This window comes from Myiozetetes cayanensis, unplaced genomic scaffold (assembly GCF_022539395.1).
Source record: "Myiozetetes cayanensis isolate MyiCay16 unplaced genomic scaffold, myiCay2020 scf5-8, whole genome shotgun sequence".
Taxonomy (NCBI): Eukaryota; Metazoa; Chordata; class Aves; order Passeriformes; family Tyrannidae; genus Myiozetetes; species Myiozetetes cayanensis.
Genome location: NW_026087742.1, coordinates 114,172,483 through 114,195,270, shown reverse-complemented (window position 1 = coordinate 114,195,270; position 22,788 = coordinate 114,172,483). Strand labels below are relative to the sequence as shown.

The following is a 22,788-nucleotide window of genomic DNA, read 5'->3' as shown; positions in this document are numbered from 1 at the left end:
TGGGCAGGGACACCTTCCACTAGGTTGTTCCAAGCCCTGTCCAACCTGGCCTTGGACACTTCCAGGGATCCAGAGGCAGCCACAGCTTCTCTGGGCAACCTGTGCCAGGGCCTGCCCACCCTCACAGGGAAGAATTTCTTCCTAATATCTAATCTCATCCTGCCTTCTTTCAGTGTGAAGCCATTTCCCCTTGTCCTGTCACCCCAGATCCTGAGGAAAAGCCCCTCTCCACATGCACAAGTATTTTATACAGATAGTGCAGGCACCTCTGAGGGAAAGGCAGACAGCCCTGTCCACAAAGGGCAATTCTGCGAGCCTGAACCAGCAGCAGTTCCTGTCTGCTGACTCTGCAGTGAGCCAGAGTATCCCCCTGAGTGATTCATCACACTAACAGAAAATAGCATAAAGGAAGGGGGAATTACAGAATTATAGAATATTCTGAGTTGGGAGGGACCCACCAGGATCATCCAAGTCCCAGCCCTGGCCCTGCCCAGGACACCCCAACACTCCCCCCTGTCCCTCAGAGCGTTGCCCAAACGCTCCTGGAGCTCTGGCAGCCTTGGGGCCGTGCCCACTGCCCTGGGGAGCCTGGGCAGTGCCAACCACCCTCTGGGGGAAGAACCTTGTGCTGAGCTCCAAGCTGAGCCTGCCCTGGCACAGCTCCAGCCCTTCCCTGGGTGCTGTCCCTGTCCCAGCCAGCAGAGGTTGGAGCTGCCCCTCGGGAGGAGTTGCAGCCCCCTCTGAGCTCTGCCCAAGCCAAGTGCCCTCAGCTGCTCTTGTATGGCCCTTCTAGACCCTTCATCATCTTCACAGCCTCCTTTGAATGCTCTCTAACAGCTTCATATCCTTCTTATAATGTGGCATGGCATCACACTGATAGACATTATGCAGATAAATCCAAACAGACTATCTAATTCAGAGTTTCTGAATGCTTATCCATCCCTGGGAAGCCTCAGACTCCGTTTAGCTGATCTGACTTTGGGTTTGGTAGGGATCCTGACCTCTTAAATCAAACTATAATCCTTACCAGGGTTGCTAACAAGGATTAGACAGAACAAGATTTCAGCTAATAAAAGGTGGTATTGCTGCCCACGGTTTTGTCCTTTAAACCAACAGCCAAATTCGTGTGATACACAAACTGAACTCTAATATTCATTCCAGTTATGTATTTTAGGAATCCTAGACAAGAAATTCAGGATTCTGGCTTGATTGCTTTTAAGATGTGAGTGTTCAACAGCTCCAAATGGATCTGCAACATCTCGACTCTTCTTTAAAGTTCTGGGAGTATGTCAAAGCAGGAGTCTCTGTATGACTGACTTTAGTTACAAATTATTACCACTAATTACAAATCATTACCACTAATCTCAGTAACAGTCAACACCATTTATCTGCTCTAATGCACTTTATGGAATTTACACTAAGGAAAACCGGAATCAGTTTGCTTACACAAACACTTAAGAGGTGATTTTAGGAAGCAGGTAAGACTGGTTTTGAATCAATACTCCACTCGAGCTATTTGCTTAGCACAAAAAAAAAAAAAAAAAAAAAGACTGATAATAAAGACACTTGAAATTCTGAATAAGCAGGCTTATGAGAACACTTCCTCTAATTCTCTGTAACTTCAGCTCACCGTTTATTTCTCCGTATCTCAAATCTTTGACTATTCACTGGAAGTTCTGATTTGACTTCAGCCCAGTTTCCATTTTTCACCAGTGAAGGGGCGTGATAAGCTGCCAAACCGCTTCACCCTGCTGGTGGTGCTCATCACATCAACACAGCAAGTGTGAACAGTGACCACAGAGCCCCTGGCTGAGGTTTTTCTAAACAACTGGTGCTGGGAGATGAGATGAGATGAGAACACAGGTGTTGGTGACAGAGACGTGAAGCACAGCCCTCGCTGGTACATCACCCACCAGTTGTGACCAACTGACTCTCTGGGCCTTTGCCCTTCAGCAACACCAAAGGAAAACTGTTTTGACAGGGAGGCATTTTAAACAGGAAACTCTTGTTTGGATAGTTTCCTTGAAATAAAAAAAAAAAAAAAAATTCTCCATTGTGTTTTTTTTCAGGTGGCCCAGAGAGTGCTCCTAAGCTTGGGGAAGCTGTTAATTGATACCCAAAAATTCACTGCATTACTCTTTCAGCCTAATCAAAACAATTCTCCTTCACAGTGACATTGATAAAAGAAGTCCTGAGACAACAGTTAATTCACAGACACGCTGTGGATACTGCCAGTTGGGCTGAGTAATTTCTTTTCCTGCTCCTCTCTACTCCCTGCCTTGCCTCCATACATGTTGTTCCTTCAGCACGAATTCTTCTTAAATGCAACTCCACTTTTTGGCACTATGATCACAGTAAAGATCAATAGTTTACTCCCCCTGCCATTACAAGATTTATATTTTTCTTTCCCCCTATGCTTTTCTGGTTATTTTTAGAGCAAAGGCAACTGCCCAAATTACTGCATCTGACAACTTCCACTGAGTGTTATATCACACACACCACACCCTTGATGGAGCAGCAGTGCTGCTCCAGCCTAAAGCAGACCCACATTTTATTAACTTTAGTATGTGCTCTTTCAAAGCAAGTTCACATCCAAAAACTACCCACGGTCAGAGGAGACACAGAAGTCTTGCACAGGCTCATGAGAAGACTGTGCCTGTTGCACCTTTTAAGAGCTCTTAACACCTGAACAGGGCTGGGTGCTGCGATGAGGAGACCTGCAGTCTTCTGGGATGGCAGCTGGTGGCCAGGTGCCACCTGGGGCATCTAAAATGGGGCCAGGTTCACAGATTTAGACAACTGAGCTACACCCATCCCAAGGAAACAGCATTCCTGAGCCTTATTACCTTGACCCGTTAACCTGGTTGGGGTTGCACTCCATCTTGATGGTGACTCTGGCCGGGGGCTGTGACAACCAGTCCTGCTGGGGGACCCGTGGGCTCATCTTGGAGGTCTGCCCATATTCACTGGAGGAGGAGGCCGTCATCTCTGCCTTGGCGAGGTGGGGTGATCCGTAGGCACACTCGAACAGGGACTGGTCTTCGCTCACCACCGATAACGCTTCCTGCAAACAGCACAGGGGTCAGTGGGACCACGATTCAGAGCAGATATGGCAATACTCCCCCAGGAAAAGGGGCTTGTCCCTCTCACGAGGAGATGAAGCCATCGCTTCTTTATTACTCTTTAGGCACACCGGTGCTGGTGGAGGGGAGGGCCCATGGGCACAGACGTGTTGCCAGCTCTCCTCTGGGCAGACCCTGCCCACCAGCAGCTGAACCAATGCACAAACACACACCATCAAACACTTGGGAACAGTGGCCAGGAGCAGGGAGGGAGCAGAGGGCAGGATGAGCGGCAAAGCCTGGGTCTGTGGAGTCCCAGGTAGTGATGCAGAGGGCCAGATCTGCCAGGGGTGTGGACAGACTGCCACCGCTGCTTTAACTGCCCCTCAAAGGAGAGACCTAAAGCCAGGCCTTGCTGACTCACTGGGAGCTCCCCTTGCTTCCTCTGGGACACAGGCCAAGTCCCTTCTGGACCAGGAGCTGAGACATCTGGGCACAACCTCTGATTCAGGGACCTCACCCTTTCTGCCAGCACCCACTGCCAGCTCTGGGAGAGGTACCCAGCATCAGCCCCGAGAGGACACGGTGCCCACCAGCCACTTCTCTCTCTCTCTCATGGTAACCCTTCCTGGCTGGGCATCCTGTGGGAAGGGCTTCCCCAAACACCTTCCCTCACCACAGTGGTTATGGCCTTCGAGGGCAGCAGGGCTCACCAGGCCCCTCAGTGATGGAGCCGCTGCCATCACGGCTGGTTGGAGACCAGATGGACTCCAGAGAGAGGGAAAGTCACCCTCCATCCCTGCTGTCATGCATCCATGCCAGCACCAATTCCTTCCCTATGTCATCATGGTGATGCCCACGTCAGGCTCAGGCTGGCAGTGCCTACCACATCCATCAGGAAGCTGTGGGAAGAGCTGAAACTCCTGAAGGGACACATCCTGCCTGGGATGAGGCTCCCTGGTCACCAGAACTGGTCTAGGCTCCCACACTCCTGCTGTCCCAGCAGTGCAGAGGCTCAGGGGGCACCCCTGAAAAGCAGGTTTCCCAGGAAAGCACCCCTCTCCAGGGGCTGCTTGGGGTGACCGTGGTGCTCAAGGGTGTACATTGGCAGGGGCTGCCCAGGGAGGTTTGGAATCCCCATCCCTGGAGGTGTCCAAGGAAGGCCTGGCCGTGGCACTCAGTGCTCTGGTTGACAAGGTCACAGCTTGGACTTGCTGATCCTGGAAGGCTTTTCCAACCTCAGTGATTCTGGGGTCCTGTGAGATGGACAGTAACCACAGCACGACTCCCTCCTCCCACCCTGGCCCCGAGACACGGAATGGAGCAGGGGGTGCAGCCCAGCACCTCCCTCCTCACCATGCAAGCCCTCACCAGCAGCCAGGGAACAGCCCCCAGCCCTGGGCTGGTGAGGAGGCTCAGTGTGCAGCCCATGAGACGACAGCAGCCGTGGAGGAGGCCAGCTGGCAGTGGCTGGAGGTGCAGGGGCCAAGGATGGGGGTGAGGAGGGGAGCCCGAGCCAGATTCTGGGGCAGGGTGCTCCGTGAACGACCCCACCCTCCCCAGGCAGCGTGTGTGGGCTGTGCTGCTGCCAGATCTGCTGCTGATGGCCCACAGGAGGACAATAAAAGCGTGTGGCCCTGTCAGCAGAGGATGGTGGAGAGGGGAGAGAGAAAAGACATGGAGTCCTCCAGCTGCCTGCAGGCTCCCACCCTCCCTGCCTGCTGGAAGAGGGCTCTGCACAAGCTCCAGCAGTCACATGCTGCCTTAAAAATCTCAGCTGTTGCATTTGTTCATTTTAAGGCACATGGTGTGACTCTTGAGGGTGTCCTGTGAAGGGCTAAGAGCTGGACTTGATGATCCTGGTGGGTCCCTTCCAACTAAGGATGTGATTCTGTGGTTCTACTTTCATCATTCTTTTTATCCACCCGGTTTGTGAGCCCTCAGAGTGCACTCTGTTAACATTCATGCTTTGCTCTCCAACTGCAGAGGTGGGAACATCACTTTGTGCTTCTTACTGCTCATGGAAATTGAGATCCTCCCTTAATGCCTGGACTTTGGATCTCAAGCAGCCAACCCGCTGTGAGGCTTGTGATTGAGTCATTAACACCGAGTTCAGGCAGTGACCTGCACCACTTCATTGCTGATTTTCAGGTGTCATTTGAGTGCAAAGATCACCACCAGGGTATCACCACTGACTCCCCAGTTGCTTCCTTGCTCTACACGCCCACCAACCAACCTGTACCCCACTACCTGCACCCCACTACTAAACTGATGCCTCTTGGGTTTCTGGTGATGTGAATGTGGTTCTGTGAGACAAAAAGGATGCCAGAATAACACCTCTGCTTTTTGCCATGCCTCTCATGCTCCTCTGGGTCTCTGATCTGCCAGAAACCTGTGCTGTTCGTGGTTTGAAGCTTTTCTGATGGGTCATTTCTGGGAAATTTCTGCAGACCGTGAGGTGGGAGGAGGTGGCCGTGGGTCCTTCACCCCCCAAAGATTCCTCCCTGGCTGCACTGTGCTGAGAGACAGCAGGGAGCTTGATGTGCTGGGTAGGAAAGCAGCAGAGATCATATCACAAGAAACCAAAGAAAGAAAATATAACACTGAAAGGAGAAGAAGAAGTTCCTTCTCAGCCATCCATGAGAGTTTTCATAAAAAAAAAAAAGAAAACCAAAATTAAATGTATATATATTCACAAACACAGCCTGGCCAGGTGGTCACAATGCATCCCACACCTCAAACTATCTGATCCACACTTTCCTCTTTTCTGCCCCACTGTACAGCAAACACATGAGCCAAAAAACACCTAACAAAAAGTTAATTTTGGAAGAGGGAGCTCCAGCAAATACATGAAAGTGTGAATTACACAGGAGAAAGCAAATACGAGATTGCAAATATAGTAGAGTATTATTTAACTTTCTAAGCCATTTACTAATAGACCTTTTCAAAACAAGCATCAAGCACTATATAATAAATTTCTCATTCTCCCACACACAAGTGAAACAAAGAAAATTCTGCTTCCTATTAAAGAGGAGTGCACCTGATAAAAATTAATGAATACTTAGAGTAAGTATAAATGTAAACACACACAAAAAATATGGCTTTTCTATTTATTTGCATTTCTAATGACAACAAATATTTCTCGTGCTATGGGTGCCTATTACGCTGCAAAAAGAGGGAAAGTCCACACATTTTAACTTCCTGAGGAGGACGGGAAAATGCTGGAAATATGAGCCCAATCACTAAATGCTGTGTCAATACCTACGACTATGGCAAAGACAAGACACACATAAATGAACCCAAGAGACTTTTAGGCATTTCAGAGGAAAATTCCTAGTTATTCACGGACAAAGAAAGCTCAGTGTTGCTTGCTGGGGTTTTGTTCTGGTTTAATAGCACTCATCTGTGCTCCATCCTTATCAGTTAGTGCTCGCTGACAGGTCTGTGAAGGCTCTGGAGGAATAACTGAGTTCCTGCCAACTTTGTGTGCTCTTGGGTTGGTCCTCATGTGGAAGCCTCATTAATGTGCACTCTAGAACTGTGAGTAACCCTGACATTTCACTCCTAGTCCTCACTGATCTGTGCTGGCGCATTTTTAAGGACAGTAGGACATGTATTCCCCTGCCTTGAGCATGTTATAAAAGCTGAACTGGCCAGATAAGCCTTTGCAAAATGCTGAGGAGTCAGAATAAGTAAAGAACATGGTCAGAGCTGGGATTAGTTTTACTTCCTCTTTAACCACCTTTTCCCTCCTCTCACACCTAAGTGAGATTGAGATTTCAGAGTGAGAAACATGAAAAATATGTTTAACATCTCTTCTGCTCCTCCTGTCACCCAGGACTCAGGCAGTCACGCTGACTGTCCTCTCCTCCAAATGCAACCAGGACCACTGATGTCAATTTACTGGCAACCACTACAGATGATATTTGTGGTCCTTGCATATCCTCACACACAGGGGAAAAATTTCCCTGCAACTCATGGATGGGAGTTGTGTGTCCAGGATTGCACCTGCTGCCTTTCTTCCTCTCAGTGACCTTAAATTACAGAATCACAGAATAGTTTAGGTTGGAAGGGACCTTGAAGATCATCTCATTCCAACCCCTGCCATGGGCAGGACACTTTCCACTAGCCCAAGTTGCTCCAAGCCCTGTCCAACCTGGCCTTGGACACTTCCAGGGATCCAGAGGCAGCCACAGCTTCTCTGGGCAACCTGTGCCAGGGCCTGCACCACCTTCACAGTCAACAACTTCTTCCTAATATCCCATCTAACCCTGCCCTCCTTCAGCTTAAGGCTGTTCTCCCTTGTCCTATCCCTCCACGTCCTTTGGAAAAGTCCTTTCCAACCTTATTGTAGCCCCTTTAGGCACTGGAAGGGGATCTAAGGATCTCCCTGGAGCCTTCTCTTCTCCAGGATGAACAGCCCCAGCCCTCCCAGTCTGTCTTCACAACAGAGGTGCTCCAGCCCTGTGATCAACTTAGACAACTTAAAAGGTGAGGATTTCTGGCCCAGGCTTTACTGAATCCACTGACCTTGCAAGACACGGTGACTCTGAACCACCAGAACTCAAAACAACCTGATATAACCTCACGTGAAACTCATCCTGTGGGAAAGCACGGAAATAGCATCAAGAAATGTGAAGCATCTCTCAGCTCTACAGGAACGGCTGACAACCGGCATAACTTCGGATCTTCAAACGTGAGCTGTGAAAGGAAGGAAGGTTCTAACAGCAAACTGCTGCACTGAAACAGCTCACAGAGAGCAGTCTGGGTATTTCTTCCTTGAACACAGGGACTTAGGAGTGTGTTTTCTGCTGTAATTGTAAATGCAAGCTCCTGGACCAAACAGAATATAAAAGCTGTCAGAATTCACAGTCACGAAAAGCAGCGGCACGGCCTGGCCACGTAGAAATGTAAACAAAACTATTAACACTGACAGTGTTTGGCAAGGTTTTATTACATATGGATGCCAGCTCTATTTCTAGTAAAGGCTTTTCATGACTCATTTACATCTTAATCTTTTTCTCTCATCCATATTAACGCTGTTTCTGGGGCACTTTTGGCAACATCAAGCCACAAGCAGGATAAAGCAATGTAAACATTAATATTGAAGAGGAGATGCATTATAGGCTTCTTTCATTTCTGACGAGTTATGTACCTTTGTAACAACAATCTTAGCAGTGATTGGGTCATTTTCCTGGATTTCACACGGCGTTAACAGGTTCTCAGGACAGCTCAGAAATAAAACCTTTCATTTCTAGTAACCACTGTCTAAAGTGACATGGAGAAAGCAACACATGCAGTTTATGACAGCAGGTGAGAAAGGTTATTCAAGCAACTCTGTGAAGCAGAGCTGTTGGTATCTGAGGTCAACACTGAACACAAATTTTCTTTATTTCATCTTCCTTTTCCTCTCATGACATCACCAGCAACATAAAACAAAACAAAACAAAACAAAAAAATCCCCTGTTGCCTCGTTAAGACTTTTATTTTATAATCACTTGTACTGTGCAAAACCTGGCTTCTCCCTTGGACTTTCTGTACTGATGATAAAAGAACAACATCATTTCTCTCTCTGGTTTTGACTTATGCTTCACTGATAAGTGGGTTTTTTTAAATAGAAAAAGAATAACAGACTGACAAATTTGTAGAACAATAGGTAGAGCAACGCCTTTAAAGTAGGCATAAAGTCATCAGGACAAAGGTGTTTACTTAATCAAATGCAAGATTACTTGGCCTGGAAGCAAGAAGTTACAGGAAATGTGATTGAAGTAGTTCCCATCATGAGAAGTACATGCAAGCTGCCCTGTCCTTTAAATGCAATGTCAGGAACTAAGGACAAAGACTTTTTTTTTTTACTAAAGCTTGATCAAACTTCAGAAATGGCTAAAGAAGACAATAAGGTGCGGGGTTGTGCAGCATAATTTGCTTGTGCTGAGGGATCCTGAGGGGAAAACACAGCAGCAAGATGTTAAAATACTTTGGAGGCCATTCTAACCCAGTGGTTAGAAAGGGCAATGGTTTTAATTTGAAAACCGTTGGGTTTTTCTCTTCATGGGCAATGGTTTGAAACTGAGTTTACATTAGGAAGAAATTCTTTATTCACAGGGTGGGCAGGCCCTGGCACAGGTTGCCCAGAGAAGCTGTGGCTGCCCCTGCATCCCTGGAAGTGTCCAAGGCCAGGTTGGACAGGGCTTGGAGCAACCTGGGCTGGTGGAAGGTGTCCCTGCCCAAGGCAGGGGGTGGGACTGGATGATCTTTTAGGTCCCTTCCAACTCAAACCTCTCTGTGACTCTATGATTTTATGATCTCAAAATATTCAGCTCTGTTTTTCCTTCATTCTTCATTCCTTCAAACTTTTCCATGGTTTACTGCTCAAGCCCCAGAACAGAAAAAGTTTAGCAGACCTTTTTTATCCCTGTTGTCTATCCAAAATCTAACAAGTGATTTCCTGCTCAGGGTTAAAAAAAAAAAAAAAAAAAAAAAAAGCTTCAAGAACTTTCAAAGTCAAGAACTTACTGGGCAACACTGTCCAAATCTGAGCAGCCAATATCACACCAGTATGATGAAAAACACTGTCCACAAACCAGTAGGATGCTGGGCAAGAAGGACACATCATGAGGAGGATGCATGAAGAGACACAAATACAGAAAAAACCCTGGTTGTGCATTGAGATGATACAGAAAGTAAAATGCATTTATTGCTTGGAGAGTCAGCACTCAGGACTCCAAATGGACCTGTTGCCCTTGACTTGCAACAACTGCAATTAAAAACTTTTTAATTAGCTTTGCCATATGTCTATTTTTGACACCAGTTTTTTTAGTATTTCTCCTCATTAATATAAACAACTTTTACTCCTTCCCTAACCTGATTTCATAGTAAATAAGCACAAGCTCAGAGCTCCACACAGCCACAAATTCAGACAAATTCAGACATGGGCTGTTTCCCATCACTTCTCGCATGTCTACAGTCGGTCAGAGAGAAATTAATTCCCCATCCTGCAAAGAATTCTGACATCCTGAGACTTATTTTCATTTCAAATTAGACCAAAAGCTGTTATAAGAAAACTTTCACCCAACTGTTTATTAAAGGGATGGATTGCAACGCACGGGCGTGTGTTTCGCAGATGTTACAACTTTCTAATAAACACATTTGGAGGGGACCTGTGTTTTCTGAGGGAAGATTGTTCTGATTAAGGCCATGCAATTAGGCCTGTAAGCGTTTCCATGCCTTTTTTTGCACTCGGTGTTCCTTGTATACTTGACAACATTTGTTCCTGAAGTTGTTTAAATGGAATTACACACGACTGTTACCGAGAGAAGGAACAGGTGACAGCGTGGAGGAGAGCACACAGTGCACACCCTGACCAAGCCTGCTCGCTGCTCTTCCTTCTGTTCTTCCAGGCTGCATCTCCTGATGCTCTAGGAACTGTTTATCTGGAGTGAAAGCCTAATTCCAAACAGGCCAGGAATGTCATTTGCACGCTGGAACGGCGAGCACACGCGAGGCTGGACACCAGAACCTCTCAGAGCAGCGGGCAGCCTTCCAGCCCGAAACCCCGCTCACGTCTGCAACAGGCACCGCTGCACGATGGAACAAGCTGTGGTCGAGCTGCTTAAAGGGCTTCCAGCCTGAATTTGCGGCCCTGCTTTAAAGCCAAATCTTCTGAGCCTTGGATTCGTGGCATCCAGCAGGAGTCGGTGGAATAAAAGACAAATGATTGATGTTTTAGCCTTGCTGGGGCTTATTAATCACTGTGCTCGTACAACTCTCTCCTGACCATTTGCAAGAGGAGGATATTCAATACGGTGTGTGGAACATACTGGAAAAGGTTACTGCTCAAAATGCAGTCACCTGAGTCGGGAATTGCAACACACATCTGGAATATGTTTTCCTTCTAAATCTCCGAGCCTTGGATTCATTAGGTCAGACAAAAAAAACCCCACATATTCTATTCATGAGAGAGTTCAGGAACAACAAAAAAGCCTTGGCAAGTACAAGATAGGAAAGACAGATGTTGTCCTCACCTCCACCCATGAGAACCTGATTGCCAGCTCAGAGAACACCCCCCACCTCCTTGCAGAGAGCACTTGGATGGCCCGTGTCAATCCAAACACAGGCCTGGTGCTGCCACTCATCAGCCATTTCACCTCTTACTGAGGGAAGCACGAGGATGTTTGGAGTGCCACTTGAAAAAAAGGAATAACCAAGCATCCATCAAGCTGATGTTATGAAATTTCGGGCAAGGCTCGTTTCTGGGAAGCAATAGCAGATGTTTGAGGCCTTATCCTGCAGTGTAAGCCCTTCTCCTGCCTTCACCAGGAACCTGAACAGAGGCCTCGTGGCTAAGCCCAAAGGCTTAATATTTTGTGCCTTAATGAACAAATTCCAAGATATTATAAATTCAAATGTAAACTCTACTGCTTTATGACAATTTTTAACATATGAACCATCATTCCTGAAATGTCAACTAACCCTATCTTTGCCCAGGCTATTTTTGACATGTCCTTTTATCACAAGGTAATACTTGTAGCGTGAGCCGTTCAAATCCAGGTCCGTAAATGCTTCATGAAATAAAAAAATCACCGTTCCACTGTTGCAGATGGGGAAACTTTGGAAAGAATGGCTAAAAAAGGGTCTTGGTTTAGCAAACATACCTCCCTCATGCCAAGCTCTGTGCCCTGTTGGGGATCACCCTGCATCTCACACACTGAAATCATCCCACCAAGGAGAGCAACTTCCAGAGGTCGGGAAACACCTGATTTAAAGAGCTGCCATTTCACAACGAATTGTTTCATCTGCAGCCTTCATCTGGTGGTAAAGTGCAAATTAATGTCTTGACACCACACCAGGAGTTAATTAATGGAAGTAGGGAGCTCTCTTTATCACGTGTGACCACCAGGTTGAGCGAAGAGATTTGGCTGCAGGGCTGGAGCAGCACAACGATCAAAATACATATTCCTGAATGATTATGTCAACCTCACATCCCCAGTGCTAGAAACAATACAAAATATCCTGCAGATTGTATATTGTGAGAGCGTTTTTAAAGAAACTGTAGCTTTGTATGCTTATTTTAGCACTTCCATCCACGTAAAGAGCTCTAACACTGAAGTTTGAATGACTATTTTTTCGGTCAATACAATAGACTTTTCTTCCTTTTCATCTTGAGAGTATTGTCAATTATGGAGGACTTTGAAAGTTTGAAGTTTTTTCCTCCTCCATGCTTGGTTGTTAACTTGTACGGCTTCACAATGCCTGGAAAATTGGGAGAACTTGGATATAAAACCTGAATTTCTGTCTCAGCCCAGGGCAAGCCTGTTGTTTTTCTAGTATAGGCCTCTATCAATCTGAAGGAGCAGCCAACCTTCTACTTTGTTGAAAAATATGAACAGCTGAGTGTTTTTCCCAGCAATCTTTCAGGCAAAGATTTGTTTGGCAAAACAGGTGGCAGGTTTGTAAAGTGGCCCAGAGCCCAAGTGGAAGGGAACTGAGGGTGCACAAGCACACCTGGTGTGAACTTTTTGTTGATAGATCAAAATGATATTGGGGAAAGAATCTTGGGAAAGAGTCCTGGGATCAAAACAGTTGCCCAAAATAAGATATTGATCTCATTCAAGACCATCAATCCTATCTTTTTTGTTTTTCCTTTTGAAATCTTGAAAACAACTGGGTTGTCTTCAAGAATTACTGTGTGTTAATTAATCAGAGTTAGTCTCCTGTCCAGAATTAGAGGCTTTGCTTGTACACAGTAACAAACCCTGGTACACTGGTTTTGAAAACTCTATTGAGACAATTTTTAATTTTTTTATTTTTTTTTAACCTTATTCAAAAGATTTTTGCAGTGTTGTCACCAGGTGGTAACATTTGCAGCTCTTTTTCCTGCCATCCAAGCAAAACTGCAAAAAGATTATACAGTATATTTATACTTAGTTTAATATTTGTTCACTGTGGTGGGTTGACCCACCACTTATGTATTTTTATATATAATTACATATTCCCATTTTATATATATATATACACACACATAAGTATATGTACAGACACACAGTTTTAGATAATCCCACCCTCAATCTCTGCACAAATTTTAAAGTAAAAATAATTCAGGCATTAAAATCCTTTTCTCTAGGGCATACTATGGACAAGCTCATCAGCAAAGTGATTAGAAATATATAGGAAGGAATGAAGAGATTTTTACGGTCATTACATCGATGAAAAAAAAAGTTAAATATTAAGGGTAAAACTGAAAACCAGCACCCAAATGAGTTTCTTTTCCACTGTCCCTTAGGTTTTTTATGAATGCCTGACAGCATTAGGGGAAATAACACTTGGCTGGTGGCCACCAACTGAACTTCTCAGTGACCCATCACTTCCCTGCAGTGTCTCTGCGTGTGGTGGCTGTGCACGTGCACACACGAGTGGGATGAGTGGATCACTCACTTTCTGCTGGGAAAGGTTGCAGTTCCAGGGGAATTTGAGCTCCAAATATTAGCTAACCCAAAGGAAATCACAGGGAACAAAAGGTTGTCCACTGGGTGTGTTACCTGCTACTTCCACCCACCAGCCAGGAAGGGGAATCAGCCCAGGGAGAGGGAGCAGGACCTGCTCTTGGGCATCTGCAGAGCTGCTGTCCTGCAGCTCAGGATCCTCCTCAGGGACCCCTTGGAGCTGGAGACCCTCCAGCCTGCTGCACCAGGCTGGCAAGGTGTCAGATGCCCCTCTGTGTTCACCTCCAAGAACATTTAAACCCCTCACCTTCCTGTTTAGAGAGCACTTAACCACACTCAACACCTACTAATTTCCTTGCTTGATCTTTTTGCAAATGACGTTTTTATTCACTTACAAATGTATTTGTCTTGATGTCATTCTCCCCTGTGAGGGTGGGGACGTTGCACAGGTTGCCCAGAGAAGCTGTGGCTGCCCCTGGATCCCTGGAAGTGTCCAAGGCCAGGTTGGACAGGGCTTGGAGCAACCTGGGCTAGTGGAAGGTGGTTTAGAATGAGATGATCTTTAAGGTCCCTTCCAACACAAACCACTCTATGATTCTGTATTTTTTTTACCCCACATTAAATAACTGGAATTTAAAGCCAAATTTCTATGGCTGTTTAAAACATCCCCTACCTTAACAGCGCTCTCCCTTTCTCCACAAACACCGGAGCAGAAAATCTTGTGTTTACATTATTGTCCCTTCCTTTTCCTCAGACACCTTTTATTCTGGATCCTGCATGTATACATTGACTATGTACATGCATTATGTGCCTCTCATGGCATTCCCCACTTTACGAGCATATGGAATCTTGCTCGGATGGGTAATCTTTCTAAATTCAGAATGAACTTTCCAAATATGCCCACTGTGTATGTAAAATATGACTTCCTGTCACGATAACCTTTCCAGTGCATAGCCCAGCATACTTTCCTATAATTGTTTATAAGGAATATCTCGATTCATACTCCTGCACACGTTATTTCAGTCATCTGCCACAAAACATGACTAATGAAATTAACACAGGGCTGAATGTCACAGCATTAAGTCACTTCTGGGGCTGCAGAGAGCTAACACATGAGACTGCTTATAAATCAGCAATAAAGTGTCTGCTTTTGTTTAAGGATATTTAACCTGCTCTGCTGGACCAGTAAAAATAAGGAGTTGTTTTAACTCAAACACTGACTATGAGATCAAAGAGATTGGGATGGGTTTTGGTATGTTGCAGTTAAAGAAGTAGTCAGAGCAATGGATTGGAAGAAAAATGTTGTTTCATACCTATTGATTGACAAAGGTTGGAGTGCATGTTCCTTGTTTCTCCCCAGATAAATCAAAGCAGACCCATCCCAACAGGAAACCCTCACATAACACAACAAACCCATTTGCTTTGTGACAGTAAAAAAAAAATTATTATAAACTTGTGGTTTTGTTTTTAAATGGAGTTCTTATTACTTTATTAACAAAACACCTTTCTAAACAGAACTGCCAATGCAAAACACAAAATACAAGCAATTACTTCAGAAAATTTTCAACTGTTTCATTTTTCCTCCTTTTTTAGATCTGCCTCACAAATTTAAACTTTCACCTCAAACCATTCTACGCCTCTATGAAGTTGTGGCTCTGTGACCCTTCTCTCTGCTGAAACTCAGACACAGCAGAAACAGGTTGTGGCCCCGTTTTTAATTTTACATGTGAAGAAGAAAAGGAGAATGCACATGTTGATATCTTTGATGTGGCAACAAGAACAATCCTGCAGCTTTTCCCTGGGGCGATATTTCTTCCCAACTGCTGATTACCAGAGTTATCCCTCAAAAACCAGGCCCTGCAGCTCCGGTATTGACTGTGTTTTGCAATGGCACCACCATTAACTCCAGAAGGACGTAAAAGATCATCTGCTGCCATCGATGAAAAGTGAGGTGAGAGAGTCAGTGCAAATGAAGAGAATCTCAGGCCCCAAATTGTGAGATCTGCATTTACCACAGCAATAGAAACCATTAAGATGCTTTCCCCCACACCTCACTAATAAGACCAAGTGTCTAATACATGTCACTGTAGGAAATGAAACTGGGAGGAGGCAAAGCTTAAGATGTGCTAAAAGAAAATACTTTGATTTACTTTCCTTTGGACTATATTGAAAAATGACCCCCAAAATGTCTTTATGGGCTGTAATCTAGGCCTTCAAACACACAGGAGAGGTAGAGAGGTCTGCAGGCTGTTTCTCTTATTGTTTCCCCAAACAAACCCATTTCCTACAAGCTGCTCCCATATCTTTTGTGCCACGTCCAGCTTCCCAGAAAAACAGCAGGAAAACAAAGTGTGAACTCAAAACAAGCCATTTCCCCAGAACAATGTGCCATACCAAGGAGAGGGAGAGCTGGAGGGCTGAGGGGGAAGGGGGGAAGGGAGAGAAGGAAGGAGTGAAGCTGTTTTGATGCTGCCGAGGGACTTGAAGAAAAAAGGAAGGAGGAACTTTTAGAAGTCACAGTGGGGAAGAGTTGTGAGTTGTGTAACTGTAAATATGCAACAGGCAAGTTGCCAGCTATTTCAAAGGATTTGAGGTTTCAAAATCGTCGAGGAGTCCAACTGATTTGTGCTCCGGGTTTGGAGCTTCCAGGAACACCTTTATATGTCTGAGAGCCAGAAACTACCATATCTTTTTATAGACTACTCGAGCCATACTTGGTCATAATTTCAAGTTGAATCAGTAAGGAATGTAAACAGGCACCATTTGTGCTTCTCTGCAATCTAATAAAATGAAAGCATGGACTAAATAAAGCCAAATGATAGATGTCATTTGGTAAGAAGGAAAAAACCAGATGATCATGTTCATTTAGTTCCTGGCTGACCTGAGCAATCTCCCAAGTTCCTGCTAGTCTGTAAACCAAGAAAACCTACCCACTAAACTCCCACAGGAATAACGATACCACTCACTGAGAGACATGTGATAAAAGTCAATGATAAATGTCGCCATTCCGTTTTAAAATCCTCTTTCCGTATTTGGCTCGTCAAGGACATTAAAGCAGAAAGGAGGAATAAAAGTAAGGAAGGAACAAATTATTTCAGCCTTTCTGTCCACGAGGATTACTTCAAGTAAGAAAGAAATAATTTTTAGAGTCAACACAGCAACTGGAATGCTTTTCCTCAGATTGTGTCCTGGGCTGCATCAAAAGCACCGTGGGCAGAAGTTGGGGGGGATTCTGTCCCTCTGCCCAGCTCTGGCCCTGCAGAGCTGCCTCCAGCCCTGGGGGACACAAAATAAGAAGAACATGGAACTGCTGAACAAGGTCCAGAGCAGGTCATGAAGATGATCCCAGGGCTGGAGCAGCTCTATGAGGAAAGACTGGGAGAACTGGGATTGTTCAGCCTGGAAAAGGGAAGGCTTTGAGGTGACCTAATTGTGGCCTTCCAAGACCTGAAGGAGCCAACAAAAAAAGATGGAGAGAAGCTATTTCCAAGGGCCTGGAGTGACAGGACCATGGTGAACGGGTTTAAACTGAAAGAGGGCAGGGTTAGATCAGATATTAGGATGAAATTCTTCTCTGTGAAGGTGGGGAGGCCCTGGCACAGGCTGCCCAGAGAAGCTGTGGTTGCCCCTGGATCCCTGGAAGTGTCCAAGGCCAGGTTGGACGTGACTTGGGGCAACCTGGGAAAGTGGAGGGTGTCCCTGCCCATGGCAGGGGGTGGGACTGGATGATCTTTAAGGTGGCTTCCAACCCAAACCATTCTATGAATCCATGAAATCAAGAATCTGACCAGCTCTGAAATCTTTGGGTGGGGAGATGCTGCTTCTGCAGCGAAAAAAATGTGGCTGATTTTCTTTTTTCTGCTGATAAAACATGCAACACCACAGATGTTGCAGTCACTGCAATTAAAACCCACGGTCCCAAACACTACAATGTGGTCAGCAAGACTTGGCATGACCATGAAAGGTGCAGTCTACAGAGAAGGAGATGTGGTGCAACACCCATGTCACAACGTGCTGACTTCCTACTGAGCACTTGGTACCAAACTGCCACGATACTGCTGCGAAAAGCACCTCTCAAATGCCTCGATGGTATTTACCAACCATGAATTTCATGCAGTTCCAGATGCAAGAAATAAATGGACACAGAACCAAGGGAAAGCATTAGATAAACCTTTCACAGAACGCTTGCAGCTGACTGAGACACAAGTTGAGAGAAATGGACACAAAGCCCAAGTCAGTTGTGTGACCAGCGTGACTGTCACACTTGTGCCAGAGGTTATTTTTCAACCTGAATGAGCAGAAGATAATAAATAATGAAAGGCTACTATGAATGGCAAGTAAGAAGTGGAGTGAAGGTGAAAAGGCTGATGAAAGGGGAAGGAAAAGCAAAGAGTCTGGAACAGTCTGGAACCAGATAAAACCATAAGAGCGACTCATCCCCATCCAGTGTCCTTCTGAAGCTGCTTTCTCTGGCTCTGATCTGGCTGATCCCTCCCTGTGTTCCCAAGGAAACTGGAGGGACCTTTCTACTTTTAGGTGCCCTTTGACTGACCGTGACTGTGCCTGGACCACACGCTGGGGAGAACTCGCAGGAGCACATTGATGCAATATTGATGGTGCCCTCCTGCACTCCCCAGAGGGCCCTGAACCCTCCCTGCCACAGGATGGGAAGGAATGAGGACTCTCACCCCTCATGTGCACAATCCTCCTGCCCTACTGGAATGCTGGGGTTTGGTTTTGGTAGGGTCAGGAGCTGCCAAGAGCCGAGACAAGCCAAAGGCAACAGTGGGTGGGTAACAGCACTTGACACGAGAGCAGGAAGGTGGGCTTGTTATGTTTTATTTTCCCTCTGAGAGCCTGACAGCCTGAAGATTGGAAATTGACCAAGGAAAGTCTTAGGATTTACTTAATATATCATTGAGTTCAGCTGGAACTTGTCCAGTTAACGAGGCTTTGGGAGTTGTGGGGGATTGATCCGTTGGCAAGTCAAGCAGGTAACTGTGATGCACATGGACATGTAGGTGCCCAGCCTTGGATATCATGGAATCAGGGGATGGTTTGGGGTGGAAGGGACCTTGAAGAGCATCCCATTCCAGCTCTCTGCCATGAGCAGGGACACATTCAAACAGACCTGGTTGCTCCAACCTGGTCTTGGACACTTCCAGAGATGGGGAAGCCACAGCTTCTCTGGGTAACCTGTGCCAGGGCCTCCCCACCCTCACAGGGAAGAATTTTCTCTTAATATCCCATCTAACCCTGCCCTCTGTCAGTTTGAAGCCATTCCCCTCGTCCTGTCACTCCAGGCCCTTGGAAACAGCCTCTCTCCATCCTTATTTTGGTATGTATGTCTGAACTAAGCATTTGTTCAAAGCACGGATTTCCCAAGACTGTAATTCCTCAACCAGCCCAACACAAACTCCTTGCTGAGGATTTCAAACACTACTTTTACCAAAAGAAAATTATGGTTCACTGCAAACTAATTTTGCTCCATCAGAGCTAACAGAAACACGGAACTGTTTTTATCAGGAGAATGCTGACTCTTCAGAATGTCTTTAAAATATATAAAAGCTTTCTTATAAGATACTTCCAGTGAGACTGAAATCGAAAACAGATCTTTAGAAACCAACTCTTTTGTAAGAATATGGAAAACAGATCTAAGGCTTCAGTAAGATTTTTGCTTCCTCATGTTGAGTATTTCATCACTGACCAGGCATGTTTTAAAGCTGTTTATTACCCTCTGAAGCTTTAGGCTTCAGTCACAACTGTGGAGAGAGAAAATGTTTGTTAGAAACACTTAAAAGTTCCTGCCACATCTTCTTGTATTTTACTTTTTCTACAAACCATTTTTGCACACTGAGTACACTAAATATTATATTTGTAGCATGCACAAATAACATTTTTAAATCAGTTATTCAAAAAGTCACTTGTTATTTATACAGTTTTCAGAGTCCAGAGCTCCTGATTCTGGAGTTCAAGTAACATTCCTGAGGATATTTTCCTAACTTTGACCATTTTTTTTTTAGCTGTCAGTGAAATCATTAATTCTTGCAATGAAAACCACACCACTCATTTTAAATCTCGGTAGCTAAGAGCATTGCATTCCACACTGATTCTTTTATATAAGCATTTCTATTGCCATAAACAGAACTATTTGCAAAGAAGAGCCTCTAATTGATAGATGTTTCTTAAAGCACCAGAACAACTTCAGCAGTACCTGAGCTCAGTGGCAGCCTGTGCAATTTTAGCAGCTGAGCAGAATAATGTCCCATTTTGTGTCAGATTAAAAGCTCTTAAAAGTAATTAATTACAGCAATTCTGGGGGAAATAGAAAGGCTCTGAAAATCACAGTGAAAGTGTCTCAGATGGGAACCTGAAAATACCCAGCTGTTCCTGGAAATACAGAGAGGGGTTTTGAAGCCACGGTGAGGATCTGTGGATAGAATTGAAAAGTGTCCCTTCGAGTCCTCTGACCAAGTCATTGCCCATCAGATCATGAACAAAACTTGCTGTGATTCGCTGCTACTGCACCCCAGAGTCACAGAATCACCAGGGGTGGAAGAGACCTTCAGGATAACCCAACGCTACCACCACAATCCCCCTAATCCGTGTCCCCAAGAGCCACATCCAGACAACTCCTCAACACTTCCAGAGACAGCGACTCCACCACCTCCCTGGGATGCTTAGTCCAAGGGCTGACCACTCCTGCAGGGAAAACAAAATTTCTGATCTCTGATCTGAACCTCCCCTGGCACTGCTTGAGGCCATTTCCTTTCATCCCTTCCCTTGGGACATGGCAGAAGAGCCCGACCCCCCTCACTGCACCCTCCTGTCAGGGAGTTGGAAACTCTGTTCCCTCCGGGGTTATGACATCAGAATTCATAAAAGGCAAAATGACCTGTCCAGCAACCACATGAGTAAAGAGCAGGCTGCTGATCACACAAAGAGGAAAATTTGGGACTTTTCCCCTGCCTTATTTTTATTACTCTGAGGGAAAGATTTTCCCCTATGACATATAGAGAATAAAAGAATATTAATAATTAAAAAACAGGCTGAAGCCTGTGGGGGTGGAGGGTCCTGCTGGTGGTTGGAGCACTGGGAAGGAATGAAACACAACAAATTCAACCAGGGAAACTGCGAAACTCAGAAGCAATTGAGGCAATATTTTGCATAGGACTTTTTTGCTTGCAAAGCCTGACTTTTTTGGAAGTTTTGGCCTCTGCTCTCCTTTGCTTGGCCACCTTCTCATTTCTTTTTAAACAAGCCTGGTGACTGTAAATGGTCTCTGAAATACTGGGGGTTACAGTTTATACTCACTGTCATGAAAATTCAGAGTATAATGACTTTGTTTTTCTTTTCTGATAATGTCCCTGACAGTTTTGAGAACTCAAAAACTTTGTCCTCCTTAGGACACTTCGTGACTCAAAGTACTTCCTTGCCAGATTTTGTTTTCCCACCTTACACTTTGGGGTTGGGTTTTTTGTGGGTTTTTTCCAGCACTGATTGAGACTGATTATTATTGTTCCAGTTGCTTATTCAGGAGTTAGAAAACTATTTCCAATCAAATTCCACTGGTCCTGCTTCGTCTCAGCATCCAGTTTTACTGTCATTTGTCAGACTGAAGAATTTCATTTTCAGCATCATCCCATTCCTATTTAAACAGGATTTTTAAATAGTTAATTCTGAGGATTTATCGAGCTTCCTTTTTAACAACAGTAGCTGCCAACTTTCATGACCTTGCTGAACCTCGGGTTCCTTTGGACCTAAATTCTACAGTTCAGCTCAAAACTAAGGCTGTTAGTTTTCATTTCAGAGAAAGGAGTGTGAATCTCAAGGTTTAAAAGGCAGAGGAGACAAACAATATAATATGTATTAATCCCTGAAATTCCGTGATTTTTAAGCTCATGTCACTATGAATTCTGACTATCTCTATTTACAAAATATTCTTTATTGTCACCTTAATTTGACATTAAAATCACATCCCACTGCTTTCTACCTCCGCCTTGAGACTTTCATACAGAACCTTCTTTGCAACCTTTTTAACTTTCTTATTCAACCTTCTGAATTCCTCCTCTTTTCACTAAGGAAAGGAACAGAAAGGATTTGGGGGGGAAAAAAAATAAGGAAAATAATGCCTTGGGGCTCACAGACACCCCACTTAATGTTGAGTTTCCTCAAGCAACCTCGAGCCCCCTTAACTGATCCTCTCTAGTGCCATAAAAGCCTTCAGGCTCCCTAAACTGCAATATTTGGAGAGAAAAATTCAGCTGAGATATATAGAGATGCATTCTCTGTACTTCTGACGTTACAAGAATTGGATATTTTCAGACTTTAAAATATGAGCTGAAGCTTTTGGCAGTTACCACACAGAAAAGACATTTCTCCAAGCGCTTTATTTCTTAACACTTTCAGGAGTGAGGTTTGATACTGGGCAACTGAAGACAAGAAACCACCTGAAGCCCAGCTTACAAACCTGAAACACCACCAAGAAATGTGTTTGACTCGTTGTTTTCACTAATTAAAAAGTGTACCTTAAAATTCCAGGTTACTGAGTGTCCACCTTCATCAGAGCCCTTAGGCAGGGCACTTATTTTGTGTCAGATCTGCCTGTGGGATGAGGTCAAGACCTCACTGACACCACAGGCAGCCCCTTGAGAGGCAGATAAGCAGTGTCCAGGTGCTGTGGTGACTTCTGCAGGGTCTCTGCCCTGTTCCATGAAGTCTTCCAAGTTTCTAAGTCAGGCCTTAGAAACAAAAAGTGCCTGAAGGCAACGTGCTTTGGGTCTGTCCCCTGGCTTTTAAGGAAAATCCTTTAGAACTACAGCCTTTTGTCAATGAAAACTGAAGGCTTCCAGTGCTCGTATAATTCAAGAAACTGCCCTTTAATTATTAAATGTCACAATATTACTGATAAAAATTGCGTGGGTCGGCAGGAATTGCGTCCTCCAAGCAGCAGAGGAGGTGGACAGAGATTGAGGCCTGACAAAACCTCTAGGAAAGAGGAAAACAGCATTATGAAGGGCCAAGCTCAGAAGAGAAACACACTTGAAAGTGAATGCAGTCTGGTCTGGGTTCTAAAAGGTCACATGAGGTGTGTGATGGAGGTGTGGGGAGGAAAAACCTAAATCTGAAGACAGCGAATAATGGAGACCTTCTTGCTCTCTACAACTCCCTGACAGGATGGGGGAGCTGGGAGTGGGGTGTCAGGCTCTACATTTAAATGCCTTTTTTTTTTTTTTGTAAAAATGGTGTTGCAATTGTAAATCTATAACCTACAAACACTTTAG

General features: G+C 45.0%; 1 protein-coding gene across 4 annotated transcripts in view; it reads right to left on the bottom strand.

Annotated features, from left to right (window-relative positions):
- Window positions 1–22,788, bottom strand: part of ERG (ETS transcription factor ERG) — a 104,430-nt gene that overhangs the window by 30,811 nt on the left and 50,831 nt on the right. For all 4 annotated transcript variants that reach the window (XM_050332841.1, XM_050332843.1, XM_050332842.1 and 1 more), the window contains exon 2: window positions 2,847–3,064. In XM_050332841.1, the coding sequence (XP_050188798.1) occupies window positions 2,847–3,064 (218 nt within the window). The remainder of the gene's footprint in view (window positions 1–2,846; window positions 3,065–22,788) is intronic.